We start from the raw sequence: 12,698 nt of genomic DNA, 5'->3' as shown, positions 1-12,698 counted from the left end.
GTAACAGTTTCTAAAAACAAATCAGATTAGATGCCACCAAGGCCCTTCTAAATCTATTTTTTTTACTTGTTTAAATGTCTAATTTATGTTATATTTGGAAAATTTTCCACAGCTAAATATAAAAAAAAAAAAAGAATTGTACAATTTCAATCAGCTTTTTTTTTTTTTAATCCTCATCCAAGGATATTTTCCCATTGATTTTTAGGGAAAGTGGGAGAGAGAGGGAAAGACAGAGAGAAACACTGATGTGAGAGAAACACATCAATTGGTTGCCTCCTGCATGAGCCCTGATCAGGGCCAGGGCAGGGGAGGAGCGTGCAACCAAGTACGTGCCCTTGACTGGAATAGAACCTGGAACCCTTGGGTCCACAGGCTCTGTCCACCGAGCCAAACTAGATAGGAGAGTTTTGTTTTTTCTTTGTGTTTTTTTTTACCTGTGCTGAAACAGATCTTTACATTTTTTTTCTAAACATTTACTTGAACAAAATAAAATGTCTCACAAGAATATTCAGGGGCTTTCAAAAACTTTGTTTTAATTTCTAAATAAATTGAAAGAGCAAACCAAACACTAAGTTTTTCAGTTATAAATTTGGGAAAGTATATAATTAAAATTATTCAATAAATAATGATGACCTTATGTCTTAATCTATAATTTTCAAAGCATATTCAAGAAACAGCTCCACAAAGAGCAGGAATAAAATGTAAGAAATTGTGATCAATTGTATTTTTTGTTTTAATTTTCTTTTGTTTTTTCTATGTTCTAAATGTATGTACATGGGGTAGTAATATTTTCCTTATCTGGAAACCAATGTGTCATTTTTTTTCAACATATTTATTATGGATTCTTCAAATAGCTAAGCAGGTTTTATCCTTTGAAATTAATTAACAGAAATGGGACACACACACACACACACACACACACACACACACACACACAAAGATTTAAAGGAAATCAGGTCCTTGTCACTACCAGAGAACATTTAAATTTTCTATAATAATTGTTCCTTAAAACATTTGTACTCTTCCACTCATCTCTTCATTTGCTGTGGATCTTTATTAACAAAAAGTCTAGAAGGAGGAACAGTAACTACACAGACTGGAAAAGCCATTGAACCAGTTAAGGTCATAGCAACTTTTCCACCAATATGGATTCTCAATACCTGCTGGTAACAGAAGTGTCTTATTAGTAGAATATTCTTTCCCTTTTAAGGTGGTGCCATACCTAATATACATAATATTACTGTAAGGTAAAAGTTAATGAGGAACAGATCAATGAGTAAAAGAGAATGATTGATAGAGAGGTAGATAGATAAGTAGATAGACAGGCTAGACATAGAATGAGCCCTGGCCAGGTGACTCAGTTAGTTAGAGCGTCATCCCATCCATCAAAAGGTTGTGGGTTTGCTTTCCAGTGAGAGCACATACTTGGGTTGTGAGTTTGATCCCCGGTCTGGGCACATAGGGGAGGCAACCAACAGATGTTTCTCCCTCACATCAGTGTTTCTCTTTCCCTCTCTTTCTCTTCTCCTGCCCCCACTTCCTCTCTCTTTAAAAAGAAAATCAATGAACATGTCCTCAGGTGAAGGTTAAAATAAATAAATAAGAATTTTTAAAAATAAAATGATATATTATTATAACACCTCAAATCCCCCAAAAATCTTGATTTCAATACTGCCATTGACCAATAATGTGATTTTTTTGGTCAGTAACCTACTAATACTGCCATTCATCACACTTGTGAATCTTCAAATAACCTGTCACTGTTTGGGGTTTTTCATGGTCACTGGCATTTGGAGGGACATTTAACACAGGCATCCAAGGAAGTAAGAACTTCTCCCCTTTAAGGAACAGACACTACTTCCGGGAGAAATGTACAGAGACCACAGGAACACTTATTTTGTTCTCCTTGAAACATTAAATGCTCATGTCGAAATTTAAACTAACAGCATTTCAACATTCGATATTTTGTCTTTTGTTAGATGTGGGGGACGAAGTTTATGATGATGTTGATGCCTCTGATTACCCCTCGCCTTCGGCAGACATGAGGTAAGTCAGATGTTCTCATTACAATGACGTGATGAAAATGAGACTGCTCAAAAAAATGGAACTCAGATCAAACTCCGATGGGTGTGCATCTACGGTGTGAGATTGGGTTCCCTCTATCTTCTCCCTGATCCCAGCTCTAACTTCCTGCCAGGTTTGTGAGGATAACCCTGACCCTCCTCTTTCTCTCTCTCCTTCCTCACCTCTTCCCCTTTCCCTCCCCTCTCCCTGTGGTCCTGCTCATTGTCCCCTGGTTATCCTCTGCTCCCTGACTCACCGATGTCTGCATTCATTCATTCACTGAGAAAATACCTGAGAGCTTGATCACATTGATCTTCCTGATTCATCTCTTCCCTTTATTTTTACTCTTTCCCCAAAACCATTTTGTCTTGACTACTCTTCTTCTTTTACATATCAGCCTCCACCCACCTTGTGTAAGCCTCTTATGGGAGGAAGATTTGTTCTTTAACAGGACTTCTGGTCTGTCTCTTTTTCACAAAAGCATCCGTTTCTCAAAGGTCCATTCAAATAATAATAAGAATAAGAATAATAAAAAGTCAACAGTGAATAGGGACATTCTTCAGCTCACCTAAGGTTTCAATTTAATTTTAGGCTAAAATTGTGAGATAATCTAAAATCAGTTGATACAAAAGGCGTTCCTTTTGAAAACTCTTTTGAAATAGGAAATCACATGGTAGGATGTATTTTTATGGTTCAATAACTATGTGAGATGATCTGATACCTACTGTGTATAAAAGAAAACACATCTCTGGCTTTTTTAAAAAATAAAAAAAAAAGAAAAGTGAACAAAAAGATTCTGGACTTGATTAGTTGAAGGGTGAAAGTAACATAAGTGGAATACAATAAGTGATGTCTTCTGAGCTGCACTGGTAAAAAATGCATAAATAAACTCAAAGTATTTATTTTTTATCAAGATTGTTAAACTAATTTTACTGGACAAGAGACAGTGCCAAGATTAAAGAAACCGAAGGGAAAATGTGCTGTCATTTATAGATGAACATCACGCTCCATAGGCAGAACGACAAAAAAGCCGGAAGGAGAGCCGGTCTCCTGTCTCTGTTCTCCATGAATGGAAAAGGTCATCTTCAGCACTGTTTAGCTTTAATATTCCTCGCCAGTGGGAAACGGCCTCTATGCCTGGCAGTGTTCAATTCCTTCTTCTGTTTTATATTACTGCAGAAATGCCACTACATTCCGTGCAACAGCTCTCTAGGAACCCAGAGTCACACACTGACCCTTCAAGAAAAATAAACACCAGCTGATTCAACTTAATGCGACATGCAACTGTTTTCTTACCGGTTGCTTATTTTCAGAGTTTAAAACAATTTTATGTTCTCTAGCATAGTATTCTATTTTTAAATAAATTCTTTTTTTTGGGGGGGGGAGGGGGAAGTTTTAACGTTCATGTATATTCTGATAATGTCAGAGTACTCATGGGGTATGGAGTGTTGCACTCTTGCCCAGAGTACCATAGGATGGGAGATACTGAGTGAGGAAGCAGAATATTGTCCTGACTCGTCTCACAGGGAATTCACTAAATTCTAAGGTTAAGAATGGAAGAAACAACATTTAAAATAAATCAGTTATAGACAAAATTTTAAAATAAATCAGTTATAGACAAACTCGCAGCCCGCAGGCCACATGCGGCTCACAACGAATATTTTTGTGGCCCAGCCAATAAAACGGTATGTAAGAAACGTTTTAATAAAATTTCATCACTTAATTTTTACAATATCCTGTTATACATAATTATTAATAATGAGCTTCAACGTTCACTAGTGACTGATGACTATAATCATGTTGCATTCATTTCCCTTATGTGCCTTATGCACAGGCGCACCATTTTTCTCCACTAAAACTAGCAGCGAATATTCTAGCAGCCAATTGCCACGTCATTAGTCTTGGACTGATTTGTTTGGTGTGAGCAACAAACAGGAAACATTTTGCTTTCAGAGAACAAGAAAAATAAGTTTATTTGCATTACAATTATTTTGCAGTTATTCAGTGTCTGGTAAGTTAATGTTCAAGAAAAAATATTAATTTTTATTAAAATGTTCTATCATTTTATGTTAACTCATTTATTTCAGCCCTTTTAATTCAGCATGTCTCTATTGAAATAAGCCCATGTTTCTATGAAAATTGAAGCTTTTTTATTTTTGCAGCTCACATAAACTTAAACCTTGTTTATTTGGCCCGTGTTAGCCTTTGAGTTTGACATGCTTTCAGTACACCAACCCCACTTAGTCTAATTAATTTGAATTTTAAACTAGTTTAATGTAATCAGAATTGCTAGGAATTGGGCAAGGGCAATTTATTTTTTAAAAGCTTCCCAGGTAAGCCTGGCTGGCATGGTTCAGTGGGTGAGCATCAACCTATGAACCAGGAGGTTACGGTTTGATTCCCGGTCAAGGCACATGCCCAGGTTGCAGGCTCAATCCCTGGTATTAGGTTTCTAGGAGGCAGCCGATCAATGATTCTCTCTCATCACTGATGTTTCTATCTTTCGCTCCCTCTCCCTTCTTCTCTGAAATCAGTAAAAATATATTTAAATATATAATATACACATATACATAAATACATATGGCATAAAGCTTCCCAGGTGAGCTGTATGGGGCCACGCTGGAGAACCACTGTCTTGGGCTTATTCACCTCTTACAACAATTGGCTCTAGTCCAATTGGTATCAGTATGGCTCCACTTTAAGTAGACATGAAAAGGCCAATATGTGGATAAACTTTTTAAGCTATGAAAATCATTTTTAAGTGCTCTTTTTAAAAAAGCATTTTCTATGGCATCGGCTGATTCATTTAATTACCTAGGAAGGAGTGAGAAATAGAAAGGGTTCAAGAATAGGTTGAATCATATGAAAGTGCTGATATGTGACCATGTTTAAACTATTCCTCAGTGACTTCATACAGTTCAACTCTTAGATCATCTCTCGCTTCCATTTTAATTCGGAATCTATTCTCTTGAAGAGCCTCCTCTGCACTATGAAATGTCATCATTTATGACAATGGCTGTATTAAGAAAAATAATTAAAAACAAAATTTAACAAAAATTTAATGTTATGACTGACGTTTTTATTATACATTATTCTTTTTATATTTTCTGAACTAAGTGTTGTTTTACATGTGTTCTGCCTTCTCAGTCAAGGAGCCAAGGCCAAAACAGAAGAGAAAGACCTTAAGAAGCTAAAAAGGCAGGAAAAAGAAGAAAAAGACTTCAGGAAAAAATTTAAAGTATGTCATATTTAAATATCATACAGAGTGCTAATGAAAAAAAATCCTATGATTTTTAAGTTCCAAAATGAATATTTTAGAAGTATAATGATCAGTATCACAGTTACCCATCATAGCTCCTATATTTTCTATGAAATTTATTTTAGGTTTAAATTTATTCCTATAACAAATTAAACAAATTCATACATACATAATATACATACTGAAATAACCATCTAAATTTAGCTATCCTTTAAACTTTGATAAGATAATCTAAAAATAAGATGGATAAAATAAATGTAGTGTATATACAATGGAATATTATTCAGCCATGAAAAAGGAAGAAAGTCCTACCATTTGTGACAATATGGATGGACTTTAATACTAAGTGAAGTAAGCCAGAGGAAGACAGATATTGTATGATGTCACTTAAATGTGGAATCTAAAAGAAGCCAAACTTGCCGAAACACAGAGGAGAATGAGGGTTTACCAGAGGCAGGACGGATGGGGGAAATGGGGAGATGTTGGTCTAAAGGTAAAGACCTTATAACTTGCAGTTATAAAATGAATAAGTTTAAGGGATTTGATGTACAGCATCGTGATTGTAGCTAGCAATACTGTATTATACACTTGAAAGTAATTCTTAAATGTTCTCACCACAAAAAAGAAATGGTAATTATGTGAGGTTATTGAGGTGTTAGCTAAACACAGTGATTATAATTTTAAAATATATGAGTGTATAAAAATAATGTACATAAACTTTAATAAATTTTTTAATTAAAATATTAAATTAGGTTGGTGAGGTTATATGTGATTTTTCCAAAAAAAAAATTTTCTTCACTGTTCTTACATTATCTTTTAAAAACAAGGAACTGTTTATTTAGCAAAGACTTTCTTAATAAATACATCAATAAATGTGTTAACTTGAATAATACTCATCAATTAATAATGTGTTTTTTTCCAGTATGATGGTGAAATTAGGGTCCTGTATTCAACCACAGTTGTTCCATCCTTAACTTCTAAAAAGTGGGGGAACAGAGAGCTACAGGTGAAGCCTGGCGAATCCCTCGAAGTCATACAAAACACCGATGATACAAAAGTTCTCTGCCGGAATGACGAAGGCAAATGTAAGTCACTGACTACTCTTCCGAGAAGCCCTCAGAATTTAGCAGCCAAACAAGGCTCAATGACCACACCTGCTTTCATTAACTCTTTCTTTCTATGCCTTGTGAATTATGGAAAACATTAAGAACTCTTGCTGTGTTGCAATCAACATATCTGATTCCCTTCTCTTTTCATTTCCCACCTGCTCTATTTCCCACTGCAGCACCAAATTGGTGCTTTTTGAAAGGGGGTCCCGCAGACACCCAGCAGCGTAGACCCTTGTGTGTGCATTGAAATCACAGTTGCCGGCAACCACCCTTGACTTCCTGAGTCGTGAGCTCTGGGGTCGGAGGGAATCTGTGATCATAACTCTTCCCAGCTTCTTCCTCTGTACACTGAAGTTAAGAGCCACTGCTAAAGTAGTGAAGGGCACTAGCTCTGGCCTGGCTTTGAAATTCTATAGCATATGTCACACCTGGAGTTTCTAGTTTTCCTACCTTGCAAATTCCTTGTTTTCATTTCCTGTGTGGACACATTTAATATTGCATACTGTCCCACGTGACTGTAAGACAGTCCTTGTTCTCTTTGACTCTGTCAACTAGGAAAACAGGCAAATGTTTTGTCAAATATTAGAAAGGAAGCTTATGAATTTGAAGTCAAGGAAAGAGTAATTCAAAACTATGTTGCCCTATATTTGAAATCGGATAGCCAGCATGGCTGTCCCATACCAGCTACATTAGCCTGTGGAGAACACGTGAACTCAGAGTCGAATTTTAATGACAGGAAGGTGACTCAGGGACAGGAACTGAAATGGAGCTTTAAGAACAAAACAGTGACTCAAGGGTGGGGAAAGTGGAGCTAAAGTTATCATGGAGGAGGTGTGGTTGGCTTTTCGCAGGGGAAAATGGAAGGTGGATACAAAGGAGAAAAGGCAGCGTAGTGTTAAGAGTAAGAGCTTACTGGAGATAATGTGTACACAGAGCGCAAGGAAGCAAAGAAAAGCCCCTTTCAGACTAGCATTTGGGGGAATGTACCCAAAGGAATGGCCTTCAATGCAGAAAAACTCTAAGAAAAAAAAAAAAAGATCATAAACATGTTCAAAATTTTTAAATAATGAAGTAAGTTGTGACAGATATACCGAATTAAGTATTTTCCATGATGATCATGAAAATAACAGGAAATTCTCCAGATACAATAGTAAGAGGGAGAAGAAGCCTGCTTAATGTGGGATAGGCTTTATAGGCATGTTAACATCATGTAAATAAAAACATTAAAGGGGATGATTAGGTTGATGGGCCTAAGTAATATGTTTCCTTTCCTCTGCGTTCCACATTATCTCACATTTTTCACAGTAGAGAATGGCCCTAGGGCTGGTCATGCGCATCTGTCTCCAGTGCGCACGCTCCAGACACACCTTGCCCTTGGTCTGGTGGAAGGAAGCCTTGCCAAGGTATTCTGAGATTCCTGTCCCCAACCGTAAATCCCATGAGGAGCAATGCTCCTCGACATCAAAGTGCCTACACAGCACGTGGGGACTTGTTGGACACGCAGATTCTAATTCAGCGGGTCTGAGGTGAAGGGTGACATTCTGCGTCTTACCAAGCTCCCAGGTCATTGATGCTGCTGACCCACGGAACACATTAGTTACAAGGATGTGGATGCCCTTCTTGACAAACGTGTATAGGTATAGATGTAGTTGAGCAGAAGTAGGTATCAGCCCCAGACACAGAAGAGATGACTATCTTCCTAGGAACCAGTGGGTCTTGAGAATGAAGCAAAGCAGTAGCCTTTCAGAGATTGTTTGTAAGCTGCTATCAGTCCCTGTTTGGACATCAGTAATCCTAAGTATTGTGAGGAATACTGGAAGGCTCCTGTCCTCTTGGAATTCATCATCTTTAAAAAATGAAAGGTGGAAACATTACATAAAATTCTGGGAGATGACACTCAAAGAATCCATGTAACTTTTATCATTTTTCCCTGGTGCAGTAGCAACACACTTTTACTTAGCTGGTTTGGGGGTCCATCTCGAACAGGATGGGAACCAGATGGTTACATCAGTAATATGTGTGTACCTGCTGTTTTTATTTAAAGACTTTCTTTGGATTGGACTTAAATTTGGCTTCTTCATTTGAGAGGTGATTTCTGGGAAACACAGGTAGGCTAGTGAAGAAGCAAACAAGGGATCGAAGACAGTTACCACTTGAGTAATTAGAACTTCATCTAGTAGGGAACTTGGAGTGGCAGTTACCCCTTCCGGTAGGAAACAAATTGCGGTATTTGTACCCCTTCTGTTCATCAGGAATGGAAGCCCACTCCAGGGAAGGTGGCAAGACATTCAAGATACATGCTCAGGTTGCGGGCTCAATCCCTGGTTGGAGGAATGCAAGAGCCAGCCAATCCATGTTTCACACTCACATCGATGTTCCTCTCTCTTTTCTTTGCCCTTCCTCTCTCTCTAAAAATCAATGAAAAATATCTTTAGCCTAGTACAGAAACCCCTTTCTGATCTATGCTCATGCTCATCAACTATTTCCCACCTGCAGCTGACACCCTAAAATTACAAACTCTTATTTGTCATTCCCCCAATAAATTACTCTATTTCATCCATGGTCGGCAAACCGCGGCTTGCGAGCCACCTGCGGCTCTTTGGCCCCTTGAGTGTGTCTCTTCCACAAAATACCACATGCGGCCACGCATGTACAGTGCGATTGAAACTTCGTGACCCATGTGCAGAAGTCAGTATTTTGTGGAATAGTCAGTGTTTTGTGGAAGAGACACACTCAAGGGGCCAAACAGCCGCAAGTGGCTTGAGAGCCATGGTTTGCCAAGCCACAGTTTGCCGACCACTGTTCTAAGCTATTTTATTCTACTTGGAATGCTCATAATTGTCTATTAAAAACAACCCAGTTGTCGTCTAAAATTGGATGCACATCCACTCCCTACTCCCAGCTACCCCATCACAATTAATATCTCCCCTGCCCCACCAAGTACTACTTTTGCTGCTTTAATTGCCTTGTTTACCAATCAAGAGTCTATTACTCTTATTAGACTCTGAGCTTGAGAGTAGCTTCCATGAAAGGCTCTCAACATTGCTATGCCTACACATTGTAAGTGCCTGGCACCTTGCTCAGGGCTTGCTGAATGGAATTTGGCAATTTGGACACTGCAGTTGGAGAACCAGATAAAAGTCTGACAACCGGGCATTCACGGGAAAATGTCTGCTGAATAGTTTAACTGGTTAGGAGAAGGAAGTTCTCTGCCTTAGCCTTAGTACTGCAGTCCGCTTGTCGTGTATCATTTGGGAGCCCTTAAAACTTTCAGTTCCTTATTTCTGCATCATCTGATTAGCAGCAAAGGCATTTGCAATCCAACACCATGGTGACCCTAACGTTTTCCTTACTCTCCATTCTCCTTTAATCCACCAAAGGAAAGAAAACATCGCTTACTTAAACCCTAGGTTGGTAATGATAGAAACTAGAGGCAAAAGCATTAACGCTAATCCCTTCCCATTGTGGAGTGGAGTGCAAGCCTCTCACAGGCTTTATCTCATCCCATCAAGTCTCACCCACTGACTTGTGAAGCGCAGATCTCAAGGGCGCTGAGAACTTACATAGATATTTCTGGCACGTTCCCAAATGTTTCGCATTTCGCCCTAGTATTTGTGCATATTCCGCAAGTCAGTGTCTCATGAGCTGTGAGTTTTCCCACCTCTTGTCACTGGAGAAAATTTTTCTACAAAAATATGCAATGAGACACAGGCTGAGTTATTTGTGGCTGAAATGCCCTCCATTTCTTTTGTATATCAGAGAAAGGGGGATTTTGAAGGTGCTTTAAATTTTCCCAAATCCAACTGGCCATTCTTGGCTTAAATAATTTTGGTGTTAGTGCTAAAACAACACATGAAGAAAAAATTGTAAGTTTAGAAATTTGAAGTCACCTTGATTTGAATCCTCAGAAATGAGAGAGATACCTACATAGAGAGAACATTTTGTAAAAGTCGGATAATATTAGAATCATTTATATTCAGTATTATACACTGCATTTCGTTTTTCCCTTTTATTATATTGTGAGCATTTCCCCTTGAAATTGGACATTGTTCTACTTGCCTGGGTTAATCTACACAATATGATTTCATTGTTTTGTAAATTGCATGAGGCCAAATTGAGTAAATTTCACTTTATATCTGGACTTGCTCACCACACATGAAATAATGAAGAAAAAAAAATCAAAGTTGTCATTTTTATCAAGTGAAAAAATTGAAACTATTAGAATGAAGACGTTTCCCATTTTGAAGATGACTTTGTATTTCCTCAGTGATTTCATGTTCACAGCACCCCTCGGAAAGGTGAGTCATTAGTCCTGGGACACAGCTGCAGGGTAGCAGGCAAATGTTTGCCGAAGACATTGCTGGCACATTCGGGGGCGGGTGTTCCTTCCTTAACGAGCTCTCCCCCACCACATATTTCAAAACATTTGTTTCAAGCCACTGTGTTCCGTTCTATGAATGTGAGGTTTCCAAATAACAATTTCATATTATGTGTGAGAATCCCTGCCAAAACCCACAAGATTATAGGGCTAACTAAACATGGCAGCCGTTCCACAGGGTACAGAACCACAAGGCAGTTTTTATTGACTTCATTTGCTTGCATTTTTTAATATGTTTTTATTGATTTCAGAGAGGAAGGGAGAGGGAGAGAGAGAGAGAGAGAGACATCAATGATGAGAGAGAATCATTGACTGGCTGCCTCCTGCACTCCCCCCGCTGGGAAATGAGCCCACAACCCCAGCCTGTGCCCTGACTGGGAATCAAACCGTGACCTCCTGGTTCATAGGTCAACGCTCAACCACTGAGTCACACCAGCTGGGTGCTTGCATTTTTCATTATCGTTCCTTTATGATGGATGTACATAGAACATGTGGGCAAAGAGAGTATTTTTGTACTACAAAAAAATTATCTCTAGGAACTATAATGGAGAGATTATATAAAAATTCACGGCAAGTCGCTTGTTTTGACACTATCATGAAGCATGCTTTTAACAGAATGAAGTTTTAGCAGAGGCTTTTTAATGTACAAGACAGCAAAAACTATGCTGTATTAAAAGTCATTAACCCAGTAAAAATGCTATTTAATAGTCATTTTATAGCTACTGAGCCCCCAATTATCACATCATTTCAGGGAACTGGAATAGAGCAGCACAGTGCCATCCCACACTTGATCTCCTGGATGCATTTTTCTTTAAAATATTCACAGTCATTGATGTTTATGTATCAAACACCCAACAACGACAAAAATGGAGCATTCAACAAAAGAGAGAGCTCTTCCATAGAACTCGTGAATAGGCAAGATGTAGAGGAAATGTCATAAGAGGGCTTTGAGAATCTAAGAATATAATTTTTGTAATTTATTTTGTGAAGTTAGATCATTAAGCTGTGTAATGAGTTATTAATTTTGGTCAAGTAAAGGATGGTTTTAATGCTTAATTACAGAGAGTGTTTTATTCAGGTCTACACAGTTTTAGCATAATTGAGTTTTAAAAAATAGATTATCTAACAGCACAAGAAACGAAAAACCTTTCATTTCCAAAAATCATGATTATGTTCTCTGTTTTTAGCTTTATTACTATTAATCTTCTAAATATTTTAAACCAGAAATATATTTAATGCCAGAATACTTCCAGTCTCTGACAACACTATAATTTCTTACCCATTTCTCTAGTTTTCTGTCTTTTCATTTTAGTTCAGAGAGACTATAAAGGCCCAACAACTCACTATGAGATTGACATAATGGTTAAAAGCTTTAGTTTATTTATGTCATTATTTTTCAATTGTTAACTTAAACATGAATCTATCATGGGAACACAGTTGTATTGTCTCCCCACAATGTGTTTTAAGAGAAAATTCAAAATGAAAATAAAACCACAAATTTTAACTAATTTTTTTAAAAAAAGTTTGTGACTATTTCCATCTATGGAGAACTATTCACATTTGATTCTGGCCCTGAACATAGTAAGTACAGATAAAGATAGATTTAGTTATTGGAACCTGACACAGAACCACAATTTATTCTTAAACCTTGTTATCTGCACCATTTTTCTCATTAGAGAGACACATAAAATTGAATTTGTTAGAGATGAGCTTATCTCCCTTTAAAAACTGTGTTAAATTATGATATATACCTTGTTTAATGTCTCTTAACATGAAATGAGTGAAGGAACTGTGATAAGACTACCTCAGGATGATAAATTTTAGTTGTTCTTACATTAATAATTTGCTACTTTTGCTTTGTCTGACATAAAAAGAAGGTATAAAATGG

At 37.5% G+C, this 12,698-nt stretch overlaps 1 protein-coding gene across 1 annotated transcript in view; it reads left to right on the top strand.

The window, feature by feature from the left end:
• FYB1 (FYN binding protein 1) overlaps positions 1 to 12,698 on the top strand; it is a 142,079-nt gene that overhangs the window by 122,007 nt on the left and 7,374 nt on the right. The window contains exons 14-16 of the mRNA XM_081089104.1: positions 1,980 to 2,046; positions 5,212 to 5,302; positions 6,246 to 6,408. Coding sequence (XP_080945230.1) covers positions 1,980 to 2,046; positions 5,212 to 5,302; positions 6,246 to 6,408 — 321 coding nt within the window. The remainder of the gene's footprint in view (positions 1 to 1,979; positions 2,047 to 5,211; positions 5,303 to 6,245; positions 6,409 to 12,698) is intronic.

This window comes from Myotis nattereri (assembly GCF_964212035.1).
Source record: "Myotis nattereri genome assembly, chromosome: 4".
NCBI lineage: Eukaryota > Metazoa > Chordata > Mammalia > Chiroptera > Vespertilionidae > Myotis > Myotis nattereri.
This window is presented reverse-complemented; position numbering and strand designations above follow the sequence as displayed.